Source organism: Engraulis encrasicolus, chromosome 19 (genome assembly GCF_034702125.1).
Source record: "Engraulis encrasicolus isolate BLACKSEA-1 chromosome 19, IST_EnEncr_1.0, whole genome shotgun sequence".
In the NCBI taxonomy this organism is placed as follows: domain Eukaryota; kingdom Metazoa; phylum Chordata; class Actinopteri; order Clupeiformes; family Engraulidae; genus Engraulis; species Engraulis encrasicolus.
Genome location: NC_085875.1, coordinates 36,494,517 through 36,518,422, shown reverse-complemented (window position 1 = coordinate 36,518,422; position 23,906 = coordinate 36,494,517). Strand labels below are relative to the sequence as shown.

General features: G+C 42.3%; 1 protein-coding gene across 1 annotated transcript; it reads left to right on the top strand.

The window, feature by feature from the left end:
- On the top strand, positions 1-23,853 carry lrrc9 (leucine rich repeat containing 9). Its single transcript, XM_063224189.1, has 33 exons — positions 1-125; positions 417-482; positions 579-797; positions 1,078-1,218; positions 1,499-1,562; positions 1,673-1,743; positions 2,246-2,428; positions 3,205-3,360; positions 3,849-4,048; positions 4,513-4,644; positions 5,150-5,329; positions 6,156-6,273; positions 7,958-8,093; positions 8,512-8,661; positions 9,506-9,630; positions 10,260-10,457; positions 11,492-11,611; positions 12,466-12,657; positions 13,099-13,224; positions 13,936-14,076; positions 14,926-15,103; positions 16,724-16,944; positions 17,556-17,678; positions 18,169-18,299; positions 18,696-18,804; positions 19,328-19,467; positions 19,736-19,872; positions 20,171-20,388; positions 20,770-20,838; positions 21,024-21,149; positions 21,639-21,765; positions 22,619-22,742; positions 23,531-23,853. Exons 2-33 carry the CDS (start codon positions 426-428, stop codon positions 23,571-23,573), a joined length of 4,455 nt encoding a protein of 1,484 aa, XP_063080259.1. The 5' UTR covers positions 1-125; positions 417-425; the 3' UTR covers positions 23,574-23,853.
- Positions 23,854-23,906: the final 53 nt, after the last annotated feature.

Here is a 23,906-nt window from a genome sequence, read left to right as displayed (position 1 = left end):
TTGCGGGGGATGCCTCGTGGGGTGCACCTCTCACTTGAAGACGTCGGGGTTACTTGAAGACGTTTGGACACACGGCAGTGTTATGTTTTGCCACGAATAGTTTCCAACCACTATAATAATTCGAGGTAAGTTAATCCACAAAGTTGTGTGTTACTCGTCTGTTCCGTGATCAAGACAAAACTTGGCTGGCTTGAAATAGCACACGTAACTGATACAACAACGGTATCAACTCGCTGTAGCATTATTATTCATCTCCATACATGTCTACTGTAAGGTTCTCTTTCGTAAGAAATACTGAGATAGTCTGTACACGTTGTGATAAAACTCGCGGTGATATTTGGTGGTCAGTTGAATGAATGAAGCTTGATGCCAACTGGATCTAACCATGTTATGTTTTGCTCGGCTGCTTTCGTAAGGAGAAAACTATGACATTAATTGAAAAGCAACGACAAATGGGAGAAGAGGAAATCATCAAAGAATTAGTAAGTTTAATTGTGATGAAAGCTCTGTTTTGGACGTTTTTATTTTGACATTTGATGTCATCAATGGTATTTTGTATCCTCGAACCTTTGCTGCAGTGCTCAGCGAATGGGTTGTCATACGAGAAAATATGCCAAGATGGAACTGGAATTTCTTCTTTGGAGGTGTTCTTCTCAGGGTACCCACGAATGGTGGGTCTCTCCTTCTTCCCTCGCCTCTCCAAACTCATCATCATGGGGCAGAGCGTTACCCAAATTCAGGGTTTGGAGCACTGTTCTGTGCTCAAAGAACTTTGGGTCGCAGAATGCCAGCTGAAGGTAATTGAACATTAATTTTTTTCTGCTGTAGCCAGGCTTCCTCTTATTAACAGGATAAACATATTGGTGGGGGAGATATGCATTCCAAAACGAAAAGAACATGCAAATTAGTAGCTTTCTTCCCCCCGTGTTCTTGTTTTGGGTGCACTACACATAATTGTAGTACAGAAAGACAGTTGTATTATACAGTATTCATATGCTGATGGTAAAGTTGGTGGGAACAAGAAATTCACGTGTTGTTGGACCTCTTTAATTATGCACACTGTTTATGCATTTCCAGGAAATTTCTGGATTGCAGAATTGCCTTCAGTTGCAGCAGTTGTATCTCTATGACAACCACATCAGTGAAATTGCAAACCTGGAACCTCTTGTAAATCTTGAGGTTTTGTGGCTCAACAGCAACTGCATTACGAAGACCAAGGTAATATTACCCTAGAGATTTGAAAGTCGATGATAATTAGGCTAATATTACCCTACTTCACAGCATCAGTAACATGTAACACGTCAGAATGTCGGAAGAAGACACAAGCTTTTGGACTTTTGAGGTTACCAAAACCGTCCATAATCTGATTTTAGCAAAACCATCCATCAGGGCATGTACAGTATAAAGACAATATACTAAAAGACATGTCATGTTTTATGCCAGAATTGTTGGAACGGGTTCTGTTTTAATGTCTTCTGTTTTGTATCTATCTTTATAGGGCCTGGAAACTCTTCAAAATCTCAAGGAACTAAATCTAGCAGACAATGCAATTGAAAAGATCGGTATGTGCTGTACTATAGGTTAGCATTATGCTCATGTAATTATAGTGTGAAAGCATACGTGGTAAAACAAAACAAAACATAGTAAAACAGAACAATGTGGTTATTTTCAGGGCACACACTGGATCCCAACAGCAACTTGCAGATCCTCAACCTGTCAGGCAACCAGATCAGTTCGTTTAAGGTAGTTGTGAATGCATGATGCACCACATACTTATTGGACCACAGAGGGTGCCTGTGCTCCAAGCACTTTCTTTCTGTAGTGCACTTATTTTAGTCGCTTTTTAGTGGCAGAACTTGCCAACTTGAGACATGAGGACACTGATTGGGAAAGAATTTTGCTGAATACACCCCACTAGCCCCTTAATGCACGCCATACTTCCAGTGGCATGCTGTCATAGTCACTGAAAAGTTAACTACAATTGTACTACAATACTATGACATAACACAGGACCTTTAGTAATGCATTACGACTCTGTCATTGTCATTCTGGTAACAGTACATTTATAACGCTGTGTCTTAACGGGTTAAAAATAATAGAATTATTTTATCCTTCACAAAGGGATTAATAGATGCGTTGATGATGGACAAATCGGTGTCTGTACTATATCCCATCCATCCATCATGAATAGTAGATTAATTAATACATGTGTTGATGGACAAATTGATGTCTACATCCCATGCAGGAGCTGACCCACCTGGCATCGCTGGGCCAGCTGAGGGAGCTGGGGCTGCAGGAGCCGCAGTCTGAGCCCAACCCCGTGTGCCTGCTGTGCAACTACGCCACCCACCTGCTCTACCACCTGCCCCAGCTCCAGCGCTTAGACACCCACCACGTCTGCAGCAAGCAGGTCAAAGATGCCGCAGAGGTGGGACAGATGATGTAGTGTGTAGGGGCGTAAATAGTAATAGATAATGTGTCGATGCATCGATCCTATGGCCGACGATTGAATCAGATCGTATCGTATTGTGGGGCATTATTCATTATCGCTGGCCCCTGCCCAATGCCGTACAGTACGCTCCATAACATAATACAAGTTTAAAAGTAAAAAAATCGAATCGAAACGTATCATCATGGAGATTGTGATTTACACCCATAGTAGTGTGTGTGTGTGTGTGTGTGTGTGTGTGTGTGTGTGTGTGTGTGTGTGTGTGTGTGTGTGTGTGTGAGATAGAGAGAGAGTGTATACGTGAGTCAGTATGAAGGAGGGCAAGAGAGAAGACTGAACTATGCACACATGAATCACAGAGAGAATGCATATATGAAAGATGAAATAAAGTATGAAACCAAGGGGGCACATAAATAAATAAATAAATAAATAGGGAATGATACATACAAAAACCTTGAAAAGTGCGATGTAAATGGAAAAATGGAAAATTGAAAGTGCGTTGGTTGTACAGAAAACAGTTTCATTGTGTAAAGTAAGCAGGAGAGGTAGGAAGACCAGGTAGTGGAGACTATAAAGTGCAAGTGCATATTTAACTGGCGGATGGCTTGTGGGTACTAGGTACAGTCCCTAAAGCGGGTGGCATTGCAAGGGATGCTGCGGTATGATGCATGACGGTATAAAACCACTATTAAAGCATCACTATCAAAGCAATTGGCCTTTACTTAAACACTGGTGTCTGTCTCCCTGTAATGTAGTCCACCGTGCTGAAGAAGATGATGTACTACAGCATGCGCGTGCGTATGGTGCAGCGGCAGCTGGCTGAGGCCAAGTCCCGACTGCTGGAACAGAGGGCCCGTCGCCTGCAGAGGCCCAGAGACCGGATACACATGCTCACCTGCAGCCTCAAGATGGTAAGTGGAGTGGAGGTGCGGGTGGGGGGTATATTGCACACAGGTTTAGTTACTCTCTCTGGCATGTGAGCCCTGAACATCAAAGCCCAGTGACTTTATTTTGCAAAGATAATGAAGCTGGGTGAGCCACTATGTCTCTACTCATTATGACATGGCCTTACTACATACACTCCAGGACACTCAAAGCAGAACTGTGAAAAAAGGCAAGTAAAAGGTCATTTTTCACATTATTGTCACTGTCACTGCCACTGTCATGTCAGAGTTAGACTCAGCAGTAACACTTAACTTGACGCCGGTGTCATATGCATTTCATTACAGTGTCATAATAGTGTCATGACCCAGTAATAGATAAGTCATAACCCAATACTCCTTGGGTTGTCTTTGCCATAACCGAATGTCACCTAAGGCCAACAGTCATAATATGATTATGATATGGTCACAATGTTGACACTGTAATGACATGTGTTACCGTCTCTCTGCCCATACAGTTGGAGCTGGAGCTGTCTGAACTGCAGGCCAGTGGCAGGATGGGCCGCTGCAGGGACGGGGCGGCGTCTCCGCTGACGGAGGGCTCCGGAGACCCCGGCGACAACAACGCCGTGGCCGACCCCGACCAGGAGCAGAGGCTGCTGGCCAAAGCAGATGCGCTCAGGGAGAGGCTGCAACGCTGGAGCCAGAGAATGGAACAGTGAGTCATACTTGTGTTGTGTGACTGCGCTGTGACAGCTACTTACTTATTTATAAACGAGGCCAGAAACTGAGATGAATAGATCTGGAAAAGCATGATCTCAGCAACACACAATATTGCGCAAACGAGAGCAGGCAGGTGTGTCGACACTGTGGACAGACGTGAAATATTAGTCATGATCTAATTGAAACAGAGGTAAACAGCGTCTCTACAATATTGATTACATGCCGTCTAATAGGACATGTGATGACATTGATACTGCCTAGTAAATGATCCATGTCTCTGCTTGTTCACTCATGCCATCATCAGGCCTTCTAAAGGCGTAGGAGGAAACGGAGTGTGTAGGGCAGGCAGGGCATATCACATGCGGTCCAACTCATTTTTAATTGACTTGAGCACGTCGAGAAGCCTGGCTGGCGGTGATGCTTCTTGTCATGTGCCTGTGTTGTGTTGGTTGTCTGCAGAGCAGAGGTCCAGTACAAGCGAGAGCTGAAGCTGGCCACGGACAGGAAGGAGATGATGGAGCACTTCCTGGTGCTGGAGCTGGAGACCGTGGGCAACATCCGCTTGGAGGAGGGCACCGCGAGTGACACTTGGTACACACATCGGATTTTCAATTTGAAGCAAAGTCGGCATAATGCATCTATTTGTTTCAAGATAAGAAAATGCTTAATGCAATAAAGGTTATATTTGTCTGTTTGGGGGCAAAATTGTTTAAGATTGTTCAACTTCTAGAGTAAAAACCACCTGGAGGAGGGCACCACAAGTGACACTTTATAAATTAATTCACAAGGTTGTCTGTTTGGGTGAAGAAGTCAACGTGGTGCACCTGATTGGTCAACTTCTAGAATGAAAACAAGAAGAATTTACTCTACGTTTATTTAAAAACATTGTCGCTCTTGTTCAACTATTGTCTTATTTATCTCTGGTAATACTCTTTGCTAATCGGAACCCTATCGTTCCATATGATATGGCACCTTTAAAAGATGCGTAGCATAATAACAATCAAAGATTTGGTTGAAGTGAAGCAAATAAAGTGATTTTGATTTTGAAAGTATAAAAGGTCTGTATTTTTTAAAACGGGATTTTTTTGACTGGCAGGTTTACGTCCTGCTACGATCTCCTGCTGTCTCGGTTCTGTGTATGGGACTACACGAAGTACGGCATCTCTGGCATCAAGATCAAGAGCATCATTCGAATCCATAACCGTGCCTTGCGTTTGCGCTTCGAAAACAAGCTCCACAGTCTTCTGGCCAGCAAGGACCCCCACTTCTTCTCCCTGTGAGTGACTGTTGAGTTGCCTGCTGCTCTAGGGTTCCTTGACAGTAGTTTCAAAAGGCTCATTCATTCTGTCCTGTCTGTGAAAACATCGATGGCATATTCTTGTTAAAGATGTGCTTTTGTTGGTTCCCTCTCTCCCGTCATTACACGTTCAGCACAGTACAGGGGTGCATTTCTCGAAACCATAGTTGCTGACTATGTTTGCTACACAGTTTCCCATTGACAACTACCCAAATTGCTAACTGGCTAACAACTACTCTTTTGAGAAATGCACCGCAGTATTGCTATACCTACATAGTCTAAAAGAAGTATTTTCATTTTTATCCTGTTTAACTGGTTGTTATTCTGTGCTTTCTACTCTCACAGTATATCTCACTGACCACAAAAACATTAAAGGTGCACTGTGTAAGATGGTGGCCAGAGTAGGTATTGCAACTATGCTGCTCATTGAAATGGTGCTGCCTATTACCAAATTTGATCTTTCCATGAATATTTACTAAATAATAAACCAATATTTACTAGCATGACCAAAGTACCGGTATAGTACGTTTTGCAGCTAAATATGTCTATTTCTGGGAATTCAAAATGGCGGACATGGAGAACATCCCCCTTTTCATGTATGAAAAGGGCAATTTTCCTAGTCATAATGAATACTAAAAAATGGATGGTGATGGTAACTAAAGTATTCATGAAAAAGGTAACATTTGTGAATGGGCAGCATGCATTCTGGAAATAAACTACTAAAAATATTACACAGTGCACCTTTAATGTAGAATGAAGATCAAATTGACATGTCATGCCTTCTGGGTCTTTCCACGGGGAGCAGGAACTACAAGAGAGGGCTGGACTACCTCTTCTATGTGCCTGATCCTGAACACACCTCTGACAAAAATGAAATTCTGCACATCTTAGAAAATGGCTTTGAACCAGCTGATCACTATAAGGTATACCATTTTATTGTTTGATTTTTTTGCATGCATACTTATTTGTTTTACAGTGCTTTCACAGGGCATCTATACCCTGTCTCAAGAGGCACATATTATACAGTGTGTGTTAACTACTGTATAGAGAGAGTGCATTTGTTTTTAAAGGCCAACTTCCGATAAAACTCAGTTTTACTCACTCCTTTCGAAGATCGGACGGTCACCCCAAGTTAAACTCACTTGCAAGGCTCTCATAGCGGTGCGTCAACTCTCCTGGCTGTGTTTCCCGGTGTTTCCCAATTTACATAAATAATGCAGAGAAACGAGCGAATCACGAAAGCCTTTCTGTGTTTCGTCACGTCGAAAGAAGGCGTTGCCCACAAAGGTTTATATCGACCCATTTATCTAAAAACATGTCGAGTAATTTTTTTCTGCTTGTTTTCAAAACAAGCAACGTCTGGTGGCCCGAAACATAGCTTAGCTTAGCTATCAGCTGGTTGCTACTCTCAGGTACACACACAGCACAAAGCCTCATACATAAAGCCTGCTCACTCCGGTTGCTCCCTGCCTGCAGCTCGCCTAGGGGTCGCTGTCGAAAGAGCACAGCCCTGAATGGAGCCTGCACGCCTCCGTTGGCGCCCCTATAGTGCAGTACCACCCGGGGAAGTGGCGACTCTGTTTCCCATTACATTCTCTCCAAGAACTGGAGGACTGAGCCAATCAGAGACGCGTTTCTTTGAGAGCAGGAGGAGTGAGCCAATCAGAGACGCATTTCCACGAGAAACACGGAACACTCTCTCGTTTCTCCACAAGCCACCTTGCCAGCTTGCAAAAACGTCTTGAAACAAAGCAACCAGAACGTTTTTTAAAACAGGACCAACGCGAAACACATTCAATAACAATTGGGAACACGGCAATATTAATTAAATGACGTTGAGAGGCCATCTTTAAGTTACATTTTATTTATTTACCACCTGCTTTCTTTTCTCCACTCAACTGTAATTTGTCTGTATTCAGCGCGAAAAGATAGGCACGCCTATTTAACCAGCTTTATCTCATTCTCCGCTGTGCCGTCATTTGGTGGAATTTCAGCACACTGGAATTTGGAATGCCCCTTACAGTATTTATTCTCCGCTCACCTGTCTCCAGTCAGAAATGATCGATTTGATCGATTCGTCAGGTGTCTTGCCCTAGCTTCCTCCCAGTTCACCTCGATCCATTGCTCTCCGACCATCATCTGACGGGGGGTGTTCAGAGCTCAGAGTTTGCTCAGAGTTCGCACATATCTGCGGGCGCAGATACTGCCCGAGCTCTCAGTGGCGCCCTGTACTCCCTAGAGAATGTTTACTGCATAGACATTTCTCGGCCGTGGCAGTACTTCAGCACCACGGCCAGCGATCTTGCCCAATATGTAATCTATCTCAGCTTCTTGAGTGCAGTGGTCCCTGCGGACCCCGTGAAGCACTTTGATGATCGTCCACTGCGTGGACAGCCACTCTCCTGTGAGATCGGCACGATCACGAGAAGTCCGTTCTTCAGCGAGAACGAAGATGTATGCATACATGCTTAATCCAAATTTCAGATAGTGAATTAATGAAAGTATATTTCCGATCATATAGCCAACAGCATGCTGTATTTCTTGTAACATTCAGCAATGACAACATTGTGAAACCCTTGTGCTTGTTTGTGCTCATCATATTCCTAGACAGTAGGCAGGGAGAAGGCAGTCCCGCTGTCCAATAGCCTGAGTGGTGCGGAGCGCCTGCGAATAAATTCCATCCAGATGAAGATGGTCAAGAATGGCCAGGACTTGCACTCGGACCCCTTACCTTACAAGCATGGTGAGCATGGAGATCAACTGGAACTCTTTCTGGAAATTACACTCTGTGTGTGTGTGTGTATGTGCGTGTGTGTGCGTGTGTGTGTGTGTGTGTGTGTGTGTTCGAGCTGCACGATATCAGAAAAAAAATCAATACTCGATAACAGCATGCAATACCTGAAGTGTGCAAGTGATTGGACTGCACAGAAATGTTTTACTTGTTTGTGATGATAAGTCATTTTCGCCATATGCATATCGGCACTCTTGATATCACAATTTCGATACATTTTCGATATATTGTGCAGTCCTAGTGTGTGTGTGTGTGTGTGCGCGTGCGCGCGTGCGCGCGCGTGTATGTGTGTGTGTGTGTGTGTGAGAGAGAGAGCGCTTTCGCTTACCTTTTCATTTTGTCTTCTAATTTTCTGTTTGTGTGTGTTCAGGCCAGCTCATCCTCTCGAAGGTGTTTCTTGGTCGTAGTATGGCACTGAAGGAGGGGCTACCCGTAGACCCCTCCCACTATCCTAAAGCCCATTCAGTTCGCAGCAACAACCAGAACCAACAGAACATATACAAGACTGCACCTAAAGGAGGTGTGTGTGTGTGTGTGTGTGTGTGTGTGTGTGTGTGTGTGTGTGTGTGTGTGTGTGTGTGTGTGTGTGTGTGTGTGTGTGTGTTTGTCTGTGCGTTTGTGTGTTTGTTTGTTGTCAATGAAAGAAAATTTACTGAGCATACTGTAGTGTTTTTGCTTCTGTCATTTTAGTGACTGTAGGTTTTGTATACTATGTGTGTCAAAAGTAAAAGTATAAGTAAATTCATGGTGTAAGTACAACACTAGCACATGATATTACATACTAGCTGTTACACCAGTTATTCCATTGTACCTTGAGGTGGATAGACTTGGTGGTACCGAGAAAAAAAACGAACAGCCTGACAAGACCCCCCCACAAATTTGGTCCAACCAGTGGAGAATGGGGTATGTTGGTCTACTACAGGAATAGTAGAGCAGTTACTCAGTGAAGTTACTTGTGTTGGAAGGAAACTGTGGCAGGTCATTTTACTCTTGACACCTCTGATGAAAGAGCAGTATGTTGTACAGTCACAATGTTCATTTTGATGTCCCAAATTTCCGGGGACCTCCCATACACACTGCAACCAGAAAAAAACACAGCTAAGATAAGTTGTAGGCAATTAAATCTATTGATATTTCTGAAAAAATAGGATTTTTCCCACACCTACACATTTCAGGCGACCCCATTTTGATTCCAAGCAACCCCACACTGTTGTAAGGTCATGATGTTCATGTTGCGCTCCGATAACTCGATGCTAGTTTAATGGACTGTATGTGATGAGTGGTGTTGTTTTGTGTTTATAGCATGTGCTCTGTCTGCTGTAAATGTGTGTTAATGTGTGTTTGTGTGCACTTGTACATTTCAGAAATGCAGTGCTCACTCAAAGGCCCATCATGCTGCGATTGCCTTCAACGTCAGACTCAGTGGTTTGTGTTTGATCATGAGCTTGTGTTGCCGGAGTACCTCATCCACTTCGAGTACCTCATTCAGGTACTTAAGAGCCAGTTTAGTGTGGTGCAGTTCAGTTTGCTATGTTGTCCATCCATACCACAGATCTCGCTCCTATCTGATTAAAAGACAAAAAAACAGCAAAACTTTAACATGACAAAATAGAGACCCTAATGAAATACAGTCGATCTTTTTGTCTTGCCTACGAATATCTGTGACCTTTGCAGTCATGATCATAAAACAATGATGTCACATCCTTATCCCATTGTCTCTTCTATTGCCTCTCATATGCTGCGTGCTTACCAATTGAAATCAAGACTGTGTTGTCTGTTATCTGTCAGTCTGCATAGCATATTAGTTTTCACAGTTTTTAATACTTAATTGATACATTCAGCTGCGTACTATGTATAATGACAAGCTTTCTATTCTATGGTATTCTATTCTATTCTATTCTATTCTATTATATTCTACCCTATTCTATTCTATGCTATTCTGCTCTGTTCTATTCTATTCTACTCTTCTCACTTCTCTTCTATTTTATTCTGCTCTACTCTATTCTATTCTTCTCTATGATATTCTATTCTATTGTATTCTATTGTATTGTATTCTATTCTGTTCTATTCTATTCTATTCTATTCTACTCTTTTATCCTACTCTATTCTATGCAATAGGATGGGTCTCAGCGGCCATTGCCAAATGATGGCGACCTTGATCCTGCCAGTGACACAGCGTTGGCCTCTTGCGACCTGGCGCAGGATGGGGAGGTACTGGCCATGGAGCCCATAGTGAAGCCTCGTCCAAAGCTCCTCAGCCTGGATGAGAAGACCCTCCTGAACGTGGCCAGAGCCAACGTACTCAGCCAGATCACCGTGAGAGAGCAGTAGACATTATAGTCTAAAGCAGTGTTTCCAAATCTTTTTTTTTTGTCTTCCGTGGCCCCTAAACCTTTTTTATCATACCATGAGTACCCCCTCAGTGATGTCCTATATTTCTTCCTATATCCCCATGCCCCTGCTGCTCCATACATTTGTAACTTTTCCGCATACCCTGTGAGGTCTGTCCAAGTACTAGTGGCACGCGTACCCCAGGTTGGGAACCACTGGTCTAAAGAAGTTGCATTGAGACTAATCTTCTCTTCTGTCCTGGTCCTGGAGTCCTGGTCAGAATGGGAGCCAAAAAAATGTTTTTTAGAAAAGACATTACAGTAACACATACATTCACATAACCCACAGTAGCAAATAAAAGGTGTTGTGTGAAAGATCTTTAAAAGACCTTTTCTGATTACCACTGTGTTGTTGAACAATTCAAACACCTTTTTGGGATCTTGTTTCTCAGTTACTTTTGAGATCATCACAGGCTGACAAAAGATGCAACCAGGCCTGGAATTTCGACATTTTAGGGCCAAGGCCACTTTCTGAGTTGTCATGTTTTTAAGGGCACAAGGGCCAAAAGCCAGGGCACCAAGGCCATAAATTAAAACTTTTTTTTTTAGCAGTCAAATTGAAATGTAACCGGTTTTCTCATCATGCTGACTGGTGTTAATTCAGAGCAAATGAAGTGCAAAATACAAGACTATGTAAAGGGTACTGTGACCATGTTCGTGCCAGCAGAAAGGAGGACATGTTTTTGGGCGGGGGGTTTGGGGGTCTTCCCCCAAGAAAATGGGTGTTTCTTAGATGCAATGTCATGCATTTTAATGTATTTTAATCAATTAGGCATCAGAGAGGCATCAAGGCCACTGTGGCCTTAAGGCAGATATTTTTTTCAGGGGCACAAGGCCAAAGTGGGAGGACACGAAGCGAAATTCCTGCCCTGGATGCAACGTTCATCCACACAGCCACCTTTGCTTGAAAGTTCACCTGAGTTCTGTGGTGTTCATGTCTTCCTGTGCTGCCCTTTGTAGGTGCTGAATCTCCATGGTAATCGGCTGAGTAAACTGAAGGAGATCTCTCGGCTGACGGCTCTTCGTCATCTGACCATCAGCTTCAACGAGCTCACTCAGCTGGACGACATCTCCCACCTGGTGAGGAGGAGGGGAAACAGTGCCACCCACTGGACGATCTGGAGACTAGCAAAATATTTTCTTCTGCTAGCTAGTCTGACTCATCCAGTTCTCCCAGACTACAGTCAAGTCTTTCATTAGAGTTTTCGTATGATTATTTTTAATGAAGTCATTTGGATGTGATATAGATTGGCAGAACCTCTATATTATATTACAGAGATTATCTCTTTTTAGTATCTCTTTTTACTCTGCCCCCATGTTATGAGCTATTATGGCATCCTTCCCTTTAATATTATATTACACTCTTGAGACTTGGAGACAACACTCTTGGAGACAATGACTGGACATTTTTAAGACATCAGTTCCCCTGATTACCTGTAAATTATTTAGTCAGCAGAGGAAGGGTGGGAAAGCTGATAGCAAAGTTGTGTATGACATTATACATGTACAGCAGGACTATTCAAAGGGAGGCCCTGGGGCCAGATGCGGCCCTGGGATGGCAAGGTCAGAACAAAATGAAAACAAATATGTGTGCTATCTGTGTCCGTGCATAATTTGCAATCACTAACTCTTCAGGTTGGGGATATCTCTGCTATGCATTGGCAAGAGAGTGAAATCTTATCTAAAACCGTGTCATGAATAGACCATCTTAAGGCTACTAAGAAATAGAGAAGCGAATATCTGTTCTGTCTGGAAAGCTATCCGCTTGTTTCACACCCTAACCTAAGACACACCATGCTGTTTGCAGTTATGCAGATTCTATGTTTGGCCCCTTCACTGGAGGGAATTTGAAAAACCGCCCCTCGGTGACTTTTCATTGAATACCCCTGTCATACAATATTTTAACCATTTCCATCTCATGCTTCACCTGTCAGCCCAGCCTGGAGAGTGTGGACGCCAGCTTTAACCACATCAGCTCCCTGGAGGGCGTGCGGGGCCTGCCCCGCCTCAGGCTCCTGAACCTGGCCTGGAACCAGCTGAGCCGTGCCCGCGAGGACACCAACATCCTGCGGAAACACGCCCCCGCCCTCCTGCAGCTGGACCTGCGCCACAACCCCTGGAGCAAGGTGAGGAGAGGACCACCAGGGCCGCATTAAGAAGGCCTGGGGCCCCTAGGCTAGGTTGCTATGCCGCCCCGGAAGCCTAATTGAGCGTCAATATCTGTGTGTGTGTGTGTGTGTGTGTGTGGGTGCAAGCAAAGGCACAGCAAATAGCCAAATATTACCAATATCCTCCATTATTGGTAGTCGTCATATTTGGAGAAGGAGGTGTTGTTTGTATCCTTAGATCTGCTCTTATTTTGAGACCCACATTGGATTGTGACCTAGCATTGTTGTATCTGTAACATTTATGTCCATAATGCATATGTACATATTATGAATTGCGGACATAAATAAAGTAGTTAAAGTGTGTGTGTGTGTGTGTGTGTGTGTGTGTGTGTGTGTGTGTGTGTGTGTGTGTGTGTGTGTGTGTGTGTGTGTGTGTGTGTGTGTGTGTGTGTTCAACAGTGTGACTCGGTGCGTATGCTGGTGCTGGGTCGGCTGAGGAGTTTGACTCATCTGGACGGCGTGCTCATTACAGAGGAGGAGGCTGCTGCAGCCGTCCAGGTCGCTATGGGCTCCAGAGTCAACCAGGTCTCACAAATACCCCTCTGCCCCTCACTTGTCTCTTTCAACCAAGCCCATATGAAAGATCTTATGTTGTTGTTGCATTAGTGGGTTTAGTGTTTTTTTCACTGCCTATTCTCATACTGTCTAAAGTCTCTCTACAATGTCTGAAGTCTATGTTATGAGACCTGCAACAATCACTTGAAGTGGATGCAGCCATTGAAAAACTCCTAAGTTCGTGTGTGTGTTTCACATTGTCCGCAGTGCCCGGACCAGAATGTATGTCAGTTTGAGAACGCACGTGGTGACATAATAATATGATGTCTGTAAATTCTTTTATACTTTGACAATTAAATTAATTTCAAGTGTTTTTCCATCTGGTACATATACTGCTTCAAGACAACTCTGTGTGGCTCGGTCTGCAGTCAGACCCTATATTAACCCATTTTAGGCTTCTGCAAAAAACACCTGCTGAATGCCTAAGCCGTTTTTGGGAAAAGCACATAAAACATGAAATAAGTTGCATTTAAAAACTAGAATTAGAATGCGTTCATTCAGCTCTAACATACCCACATTTTAAATGTAAAAACCCCTCAAATCTCAATAGCCTGAATGCAGCGTATATGTCGCTACAGGTCCCAAAGGTCAAACAACATACAGGATACGCACGCAGCATCAGGCTAAAATGGGTTAATGCTTTGATAACTTCATAATGGTTAAATGCATGTTTGTCTGTAGGCCTGCCTTGTGGCCAACTCCCGAACAGACGTTGAGCGGCCTCGTAGCCTCAGTTTGCTCTCAGGAGCCCAGCTTCTTACACACCTGAAGCCCTCCCCATTTGACTCACACGCTGACCTGCCACCCGGCTGGATCAGTAAGGTAAACTCAGAAAACACTATCTATTTGTCTATCCAAACATCCATCCATTGGCTATTTAACCTACTAAAATGATTCTACTGTACAGTACATGCTTCTATATACTACTATTTTTTGCATCTAAAAATGTTATGACTTAAGGAAAGATCTTGTGACGTGATGATAATAAGCCACACCTAACTGATCACAGGTAATGCCTGAGCGAACCTGATGACGCACAGAGGGGAAATGCGCTGTTCGCTCTGAATAAAAGAGCAGAAAGTCAAACCAGTGTGCGGTAAACTTTTTCATTTTGAAGTATTGCATACTCCTGTGTTGACCTGCACCAGAAGCGGTGCATGGATCTTTGAACTTTTGCATTATACAAAAAATTGGTGTCTAATTGCCAAATCTACATTTTGTGTACATTTTGTGCAGCATATTGACAGCACTCTTGTGATCGGGAAGTTTGTTTTCTTTGTTATCAACCACATAGATACTCTGAATGCTAGCTTGTGCTTCTCATCGTGCAATAAGAACTAACAAACTTAAGATACAGTAGACTTAAACTATCAACCTGATTCTCAACTGAAACCCCCACTCTAACAGTCGCCCAAACCTTCCCTCTCCAGCAGCATCGCAATTGATTAACGGCCAAAATTCATTTGTCGTGTGTGACATTAGACAGAAATGTACATGTTCAAAGACTGCCTTATCACGAATCAAACATGTCACCTCCAATTGCCTTTATTTGTGAGGCACAACCTGATGTCAAAATCAGATACGTGTCTAAAGTAATGTCGTTTGAATCTGGTTTTAGCAACATTGCACAATAACCCCTCCCTACTTTTCTTTCTTCCTCTATCTTGTCAGATCACTGCTCTGAACCTGGATGGCCAGGGTCTGACCCGTCTGGCTAACCTGGACAAACTGGTGAACCTGCGTTGGGCCTCCTTCAACGGTAACGAGTTGAGTCGCGTGGAGGGTCTGGAGAACTGCAGCCTCCTGGAGGAGCTCTCCCTGGACAACAACTGCCTCAGCAAGCTGGAGGGTCAGCTTGCTCCATCAACTCACACTTTCACACGGTTTTCTTCTGTTTCTCTTCCCAGTGAATACCACTTGTCTGTCCATAAGGCATTTTCCACTAAAGTATGATGAACTTCAAGACATTACATTACATTTAGCAGACACTTTTATCTGAGGATCTTCTCGAAAACGAGATGCTCATCTCAAGAGGCTATCCTCTAATGAAGAATTTCAATTTCAATTTCAATTTATCTAAAGCGACTTACGAATGAGAGACAACACAAGACAACACAAGATTGCCAACCCTAGTCTGTCAAATTATGTGTTTCAGATAATCACCATATAATGATAAATAGGGCTGGGTATCACAGCCATGTTCCTGTATCGATTCGATTTCGATTCTGAGGGTTTTGAATCGATTAATCACGATTCGATTCGATTCAATTCGATTCACTCCGAATCGATTCAATCCGTTCCCTTTTTGGTGCAAGGATTTCCCCCAAAAGATGCTGTTGCCTATTTTTATATAAAAATGTCAAAGGGCTGTGGCTTGACAGTGTTAACAGATTGCTAATTTGTAATAAGTAGGCCTAGGCCTAATTGACTAATACCTACTGGGTATTTTCCATAGACCTAAATGAAACAAAAAGAACATAAAGAAAAAGAGCAAAAAAATCGATTTTGTGCCCTGTGAATCGATTATGTGAATTTTAAATGATATCGATCGATTATCGATTGAATCGATTATTTTACCCAGCCCTAATGATAAAATATATTGTAGAAGGTTAACAGGAAGGTTCAACAAAAGATAACTAAGATGCCAGCGTTTACATTTTCTTGGTAAAACATAAATGGGGCAGACATTACTGCTTTATGTGATTCTCTGTCATCCTATATGAACGTAGAACTGCCCCAACAGCTTTATTCTCATCTGACTTTGGTGATAGATAGTTAATTTCACACTATCTATAACACAATATAGTTTGTTCTTCTCTTTTCTCTATTCTTAAGCACATTGAATTACATTTATGTGTGATAATGTGCTATATAAATATTTTTGACTGATTGATTGATTGATTGATGAGTACCTGATGACAAACTGGATGAATCTGAATGGAAAAAAAACCCAAAAAAACTAACCAACTTATTTGCATCTGCATGTGTTCTGTATATTTCCTGTGCACTTTGTATCTGCTAGCGATGTTGGCTATGATTATGTCCTCTTTTGAAAATCGCTTTGGTTAATAAAGTGATACTGTCCCATTTTTGGAAATAAGCTTATTTTACACCTTCCCTTGAGTTAAATAATAGGGTTTTACCGTTCTCCTGTACTTTAAACCGTTTTCTAGTTATGACAGTGCAAATTTTACCTCCAAGCTAACAGTTAACATTGAGTCCTATGAGACCAGTTAGCCGCGAGCTGGTCTCATAGGACTCAATGTTAACTGCTAGCATGGAGGTAAAATTTGCACTGCCATACCCCGAGAACGGTTGAAAGTACAGGAGAACGGTAAAACCCTATTATTTAACTCAAGGGGAGGTGTAAAATAAGCTTATTTCCAAAAATGGGACAGTATCCCTTTAAGTGTCTGCCAAATGCAATGTAATGTAATGTAATTTTTAAAAAAATCTGTCGTTGCCTCAGGTGTGTCCCAGCTCCACCGGCTCTCTCGTCTGAGCGTGAGCGGTAACCAGCTGACATCGCTGGATGGCTCCATCCTCGGCCAGCTCCCCTGCCTCCACTTCCTGTCCGCAGAGAACAACCTGATCGGCTCGCTGCACGGGATTCAGCGCGCGCGCTTACTCTTCGAACTGTACTTAGGAAATAACATTATCTCCACCACCAGGGATATTTACAACCTCAAGGTAAGGTATTACAAAATCAGCCAACAACAACAAAACTTTCCAACTGTACGTAATTGTATCCTGTACAGTACTTTATGGTTGCGGTCCATTTAGGAGATAACCATCAGGTATGTGTTAGTGTATGTGCCTGATCTGGAGGTGATATCCCATAAAATTGACCCCTTTAGAAGATACATTGTCGCTGACTGTGCACACATTGTTGGCTCAAACACACACACACACACAAACAGACAGTGCAGACCCCACAGAGAGAAGAAATGCCGTCCTCAAGTGATTATGGTTGTAAAAAAATAGAGACCCTAAAGAGTACACGTGTTACGCTATTCTGAGAGGGAATAGGCTGTTCCAGAAGCATAGGAGATGTTTGTGGAACAAGAAATTAAACCTACAGACTGGACTGAGGACATCATCAGGAATGCCCATGTTTGTGGCGCCCATTGCATGTCTGAAGTTATTGTGACCATCCATTTTCTTATTTCAGGAAAAAAAACACCTGGCTAGTTTCTTTACAAATATGTGTACAAATCAAATGTGTGCGTGTGCGTGTGTGCGTGCGCTGCCAGATTACGTCACATCTGTGTACAAATAGTAAAGAGGTCTATTCCCTGCAGGCCTTGACTAACCTGATCATCCTGGACCTGTATGGGAACCCCCTACTGGAGAAGCTGGAGAACTACCGCATCTACCTGGTGTTCCACCTGCCCTCTCTCAAGGCCTTGGATGGCATAGCTGTGGTGAGACCTTTAGCCTGTACTGTACTGTACATCAAAGTCTGAACAGCCCTCTGAAAAAGGGACTATGTGTTTACTGGCTACTTTGTTTTCGTGGTTGCTGGAGTCCTCTTGTGGGTCTGGCACCTCCAAGATCTCTTATCATGATCTGGGTTCACAGTTGTCACTGCTGGCCATGTAATTCCTGGAATATCAGGCAACGTCTGTGAAAGGCAGGGATTTGATGATTTCATGTGCAAAATCAGGGATATACTGGGGATTATTCTATGCTTAAAACCTGTCTTCGTGTACAAATCATTTGTTTTAACCAAAACCTTAAAGGTCCATGTAATGAATTTGCTGTCATGACTGGCATACCAGTGTAAAGATTTAGACTTGTGGGAGGGAAGGTCAGGGAATGTTACATCTGACTTGGAGTGGGAACCCTGCATGATATATTTATTGACTCCTTTCATTTGGATGCACTAAGTAAACCATCTTTTAATGCTTGCAGGAGGTGTCAGAGTGTGATAACGCCAAGGATACATTTGGAGGGCGCCTGACCACAGACATGGTAGCAGAGAAACTTGGTCATTCCAGCTATAAAGACATTACAGAGCTGACAATGCAAGCTTGTTCCATCAGGTAGTGTACCTTTATTACGCATCATCCATGCACCACCATACTGTATATGAAGTTAAAACCAAAAAAGTAAAAATGGCATTATAATTGATTACCCACTCTCATAAAGCAATTGTGTTCTATACACATTATTTAGTTGATTCTGATTGGACAAGAGATATGTCATGAGTGAGGAAACCCCAGCTCAGGACTCCTTACAGCTAATAAGCACTTAAATCATTCTGTAGCATGTTCTTCATACAATGTTAAATACTGGTAATACCGGTAATCCAGCTATTATTGTCTATATCCAGGTATTACTATCTTAGTTTTCTTGTTTTATATTAATCACTATATATCATAATCATATCAGTGCTGTCTTGTTATGATATACAGTAGTTCATTCATTCTGTCTTCTAGGCTGGTGGATCTAGCTCCTCCCGATCTGTTCCTGAATCTTCAGAGCATTAACCTGGAGCACAACAATCTCACTTCGTTCAGTGGACTCCTCTTTCTGCCCAAGGTCAAGGTATACAAATTTTACCATCTCAGGCAGATGCCATTTTCAAGATCCAGTGAGTATCATTTTCATGCGTTCATAATCCAAATGTTTCCTATTCAAAATGTGTTCTTCTTCTAAAATAATCACCACCACCATCTTCAATTTCAAATTCTGTTATTAGATTTTACATGTGTATGTAAATTTACATATTTGTATGTGATCCTACCTCAAGCTCCATTTTTCTCTGATATGAAAAATCATTGTCATTGATCAGCTTAGAGAAGTGTTGAAGAAGGGAAGGGAGGTCATTCGACACATTAGACTTTTAACTTGTTCTCAGTGCAATGGAACAGGTGAACTCTTAAATAGTGTTAATAGCCCTCCAGCATAGAATCTATAATTCATTTGGTGAGTATTTTATTTAGACAAATAACTTAGCTCATGAATGATTTCAAACATTACAAAACAACCCTAGCCCTTTCTCCATTCACCCTGGGTTGGTGTGTATCTTGTCAATACATGTTGTTGTTTGTTTTCTATGTGACTGTAGGCTCTCTGCTTGGACCACAACCACATAGAGTCCATCTTACCTCGCCAGAAGATGACAATGCAAATGAGCAATAGACAAATGCTTTACCACAAGGTCAGCTCCAGCGGATACGGCCAGCAGTGCTCCAATAAAGCCAACAGGTACGGCATAGTCCTGTCTTTGTCATTTTGCTGCGGTATAGTAGAGTAGATCCCAGGGGGAAATGAAGGTGTCAAGTAGCATACATACATAAATACAGAAGACATTACACACAAGACATTACACACATCATTACACATATATTAACCATATGTAGCTCACTCTTACATACATACATTCAGCCCAGGTATACAGTCACAGTTATACAGTATGCTGGTGTTTTGTCCTGACTGACGTGAAATGAGCATGTCTTTTCTGTTCCCCCATGAGGGATTGGGATCCAGGAGATAGCGCAGAGCCCCTGATGTCCAGTCTGGAGGTCCTCCATCTGAGTCACAACGGCATCACCAACTTAGCCAATCTACAACTCTTCAGACTCACCAACCTGAAAGCTCTCTTTTTACAGGGTAAGGAGAAATGCCAGACGTGGATCTGGCCCTTTCAATCTGTCCCTGAGTTCATGTATCATAATTTATCATTTGTTTCCAATGCGCTGTACTTTTATCCAGTTTCAAACATTTGCAGAAAATGACTTGTTTTATTGGAAAAATGAGGATAACATTAGTCAAGTTTAAAATTCCCACACACCACCCGGTGCTGCTTCAAACGCAAATAAAGTGAGGGGAAATTTACAGCATTTAAGGAAACAAACTCATGTTTTTTAGTTTGTTTGTTTGGTTTTCTTTTGCATTTACACACAAACAGGAAATGACATCAGTCAGGTGGACGGGCTGGAGGGCTTGCACACCTTGCGGGAGTTGTTTCTGGACCAAAACCGGATCCGGATCCTGACTGAGAACTCGTTTGCGTCTCTGGTGTCCCTGCTGGAGCTTCACCTGTCGGAGAACCGGCTGCGCGAGCTGACTCACCTGCACCCACTGCCACAGCTGCGGAGACTCTTCCTTGGCATGAACAAGTTGGAGGTGAACACACGCACACACGCCCGCGCACACACACACACGCACACACACACACACACACACACACACACACACACACACATTACCTCTAGCATTAACCTCTAGTCTAGTGTAACATACAAATGGTGCAAATGCATTACAAATTATTATTGTAGAAAAAAATAACAGTAACTAGAAATACTTTATAATCATGATAAAACAATCAAATATACTACAGAAATAATTGAATACAACAATATGCTAAATAAACTTGCGGATCTTAACGCGTTGCATATCAGATCTAGTATCACAGTCATTTTTATTGCCATAAAATATGAAAATATATTGTACGTACATGTAAAACATGTTGTGTATGTGTGCAAATGTGTAAAACAAATCTCATAGGACCTCGCTGAACTGGAGAAGTTGGACATTCTACCATCTCTAATTGAGCTGTCTGTCGCTGGAAACCCAGTAAGTTGTGCACACTTGTATTCAAAACACTGGCAAAAAAATATGAAACATAGAAATATGTCACTATGATGCATGTGGGGGTATTGCATTATATCATATTATCATCCCAGATTTTGGCCCTCTCTGAGTTTGAGTTTGACACCCCCGGTCTAGTTTGTCATGCTGTGTGCCTCTGTTTGTCCCAGATGGCACGACGCTCCCTCCATAGGCCCGTAGTGGTACTGCGTCTCTCCAGACTGCAAGTGTTGGATGGACTCCTAGTCACATTAGAGGAACGAACCAGAGCTGAACTACTGAACGCTGAAGCACAGGTAGTTTGGTCACATTTGTGGCAGGGTTTTTACTGTTCAATTCAGTTCAGTTCATTCACAAGCAGGTAAATTGGATTGCTTCTGGGTCTTCACCTTTTTTCCTTGGTGCTCATCAGTGTAGGGGCTCTCAAACTTGGTTCAGGAAGACAGATGCTGAGGCACTAAAGGTTGCAATTTTTTTTTTACTTTTTTATTTGGCTACAATGCCTGTAAAAAAATTACAACCTTGAGTGCCTCAGCATCTGACTGAGTTCAGTTCATTGTTCTTGGGGGGATAGCCCCTTGCCTTGAGATATAGTAATATGTGGTTTTCAAGGGGGTCAAGGGGTATTACCTTATTTTAAGGATCAGTGTTCCTGTGTATCTACCTCATTAGGTACAGAGAAATAACTGGTGTACCGACTATGCAATATCGTGTACTTGTCATACACTTACCTATATCACAAATGTACTAATACTTTTCCTTTTGTCACCTCTGGGTGTGATTAGGGTTCTGCTGCGGACATGACCCTCCCCACCCTCCTGCCGTACATCTCCCGCGCCTCAGTAAGATGCATGGCCACAGGATCTCTGCTGGGACAGGATGTCCTCCTGGAAACCCCTCACTCACACACCTGTATGTAAAACAAGAAGCTCACACTCACATTCAACTTTCTCCTCACTCACACACCTGTATTTTTTTTTAAAAGAGGAGATGAATGAAAGAATGCTAATGCAAGATGAGGGTGTTAGCTTTACTTATTTCATGTTTTATGTGCTTCGGAGGCTGAGATATTTAGGTTTTTATAGGCTGAGGGCACATTTTCCCAAAAAGGACTTAAGCATTAAGCAGGCATTTTTTTCAGGTGCCTTAGGCTTAAATGGGTTAAGTTTATTTTACAACAAAGGGCAGCTTTTAACAAGACTTTTCTAAACCAAGCCCGTGGGCTTCATGAACACTTTAGAACTCTTCTTGTTTTCCTGTTCAGCCATTTTATTTTATTTTTCTTTCTTTGCTCCCTCAAGTGCCATCTTCTCCGGTGTGTCAGACAGTTGATTTCACTTTCTTTCTTTCTTTTCACTTTCTTTTTTTTTTTAATCAGCTTTTCTTGCTGCTTTTTATGAATGAGTGAAATGGATGATTCCAAAAATATGTGGTCACTCACATGAGTGTGAAATGACCAATATTTACTTTGGCTACCTAAATGCAGGGGGTGGCACAACTTACACATTGGCTGCTTGCCCCACTCTCCTCTACTCTACCTTAACCCTTTAAAGCATGGCGTTATAGATTTGCTGTTAGCAGAATGGCAATGACCAAATCATAGTGCATTACTTAAGGCCCTGTGTTATGCCATAGTAAATACTATGGTAATATTAGGGTAATTAACCTTTAAATTACTTTTACAGCGTGCCACTGGTGGTACGTGGTGCATTATGGGGCTACAGGTATTTGCAGAGTGCCAACCTGTAACTTTACCTCTCCACAGGTAAGAAGCAGAAGCCAGGTCGTGGGAGCCATTCAGAAGCAGCCATACAGGCCTTAAGAGGAGGGGGGACCCTGCTGCCCAACACACATAAAATCCTGCTTACCTACCCTGAAGAGGAAAACAGGTACAAGTAAATACACACATGCTCCTTGCACCTGTGTACTACGTATGCATGCCAGCTTACAACAGCATGAATAGGCATAGATGTGTTCCAAGACTTCTTAAGGGCTGAGCGATATGGCCCAATACTGATATTTTTGGGCTGAATGGTGACATATATGTACACTACTTATGTGGGTATTTGAAACAGAATTATCAAAGTGTTAACCACAACCTGTTAAAATAAAAGACCTGTGCCAATTAAATTAGCAAAATAAATGTACAACAGTGACTTGCATTGGGGCACAACAGAACAGTATGACAAAGCTGTCTGAGTGCAGTCCAGTAAGTGGTTTTGATACAGCAGGACCAAAAATACATATACAGTGTCGTCTCGACTACATATCGCAATGACATTGATGCTTTTCATGTACATGATACAGGGATGAAAAGGGATGAAAAGTCGTACCATGCATGGATTCTTTTTTATTATTACACAGACGCGTTTCGGCGCTCTGCCTCCCGAACGCATAAACGCGTCTGTGTAATTGTAAAAAAAACCTATGCATGGTGCGACCTTCTCTCGTTTTTCAGTTTTACAATGAAATATAATTTCAAATTCTTTGTATGACCAGTGCATGTAAAGAAATTGACAATAAAACCTACTTGACTTGACTTGACTTGATATTTTGGTCAGCTCTCTCAAAAGAAGAAAAACTTGTTGGGTGAAGCCTGCTCCAACCTTTATAAACTTTCATGATACACACATACACAACCTCACTAATGTTTCTTTTCTACTTTATTACTCATCAGATTCCAGAGCCAGAGCGGTGGCTCAAAACCTCCACACATGTAAACTTGAAGAGGAGGCACAGAAAGATGTTGCTGTGTCTCTTGTCCAAGCTCTTCAAACATCTGCATACAGACAGCAGTGTTAACTTTATTCCATGGAGGAAATATACAGTATATAGTTTTATTTTTATGATATTTTATTTGCATTTTGTCTAAATCATTTTTGTATATTTTATTTGCATGTCAAAATACTTGTCTGTGTTAATACTGGGGTCAGAGAGAGGCATATTTGTTGATAAGAAATCTATGTAAATAATATGTATGTATTAAAAGAAAAAAGAATCCTAAGTCCTATGTTGTCTTTTGATTAAAATTGTATCTTCTCATAAGAACTAAA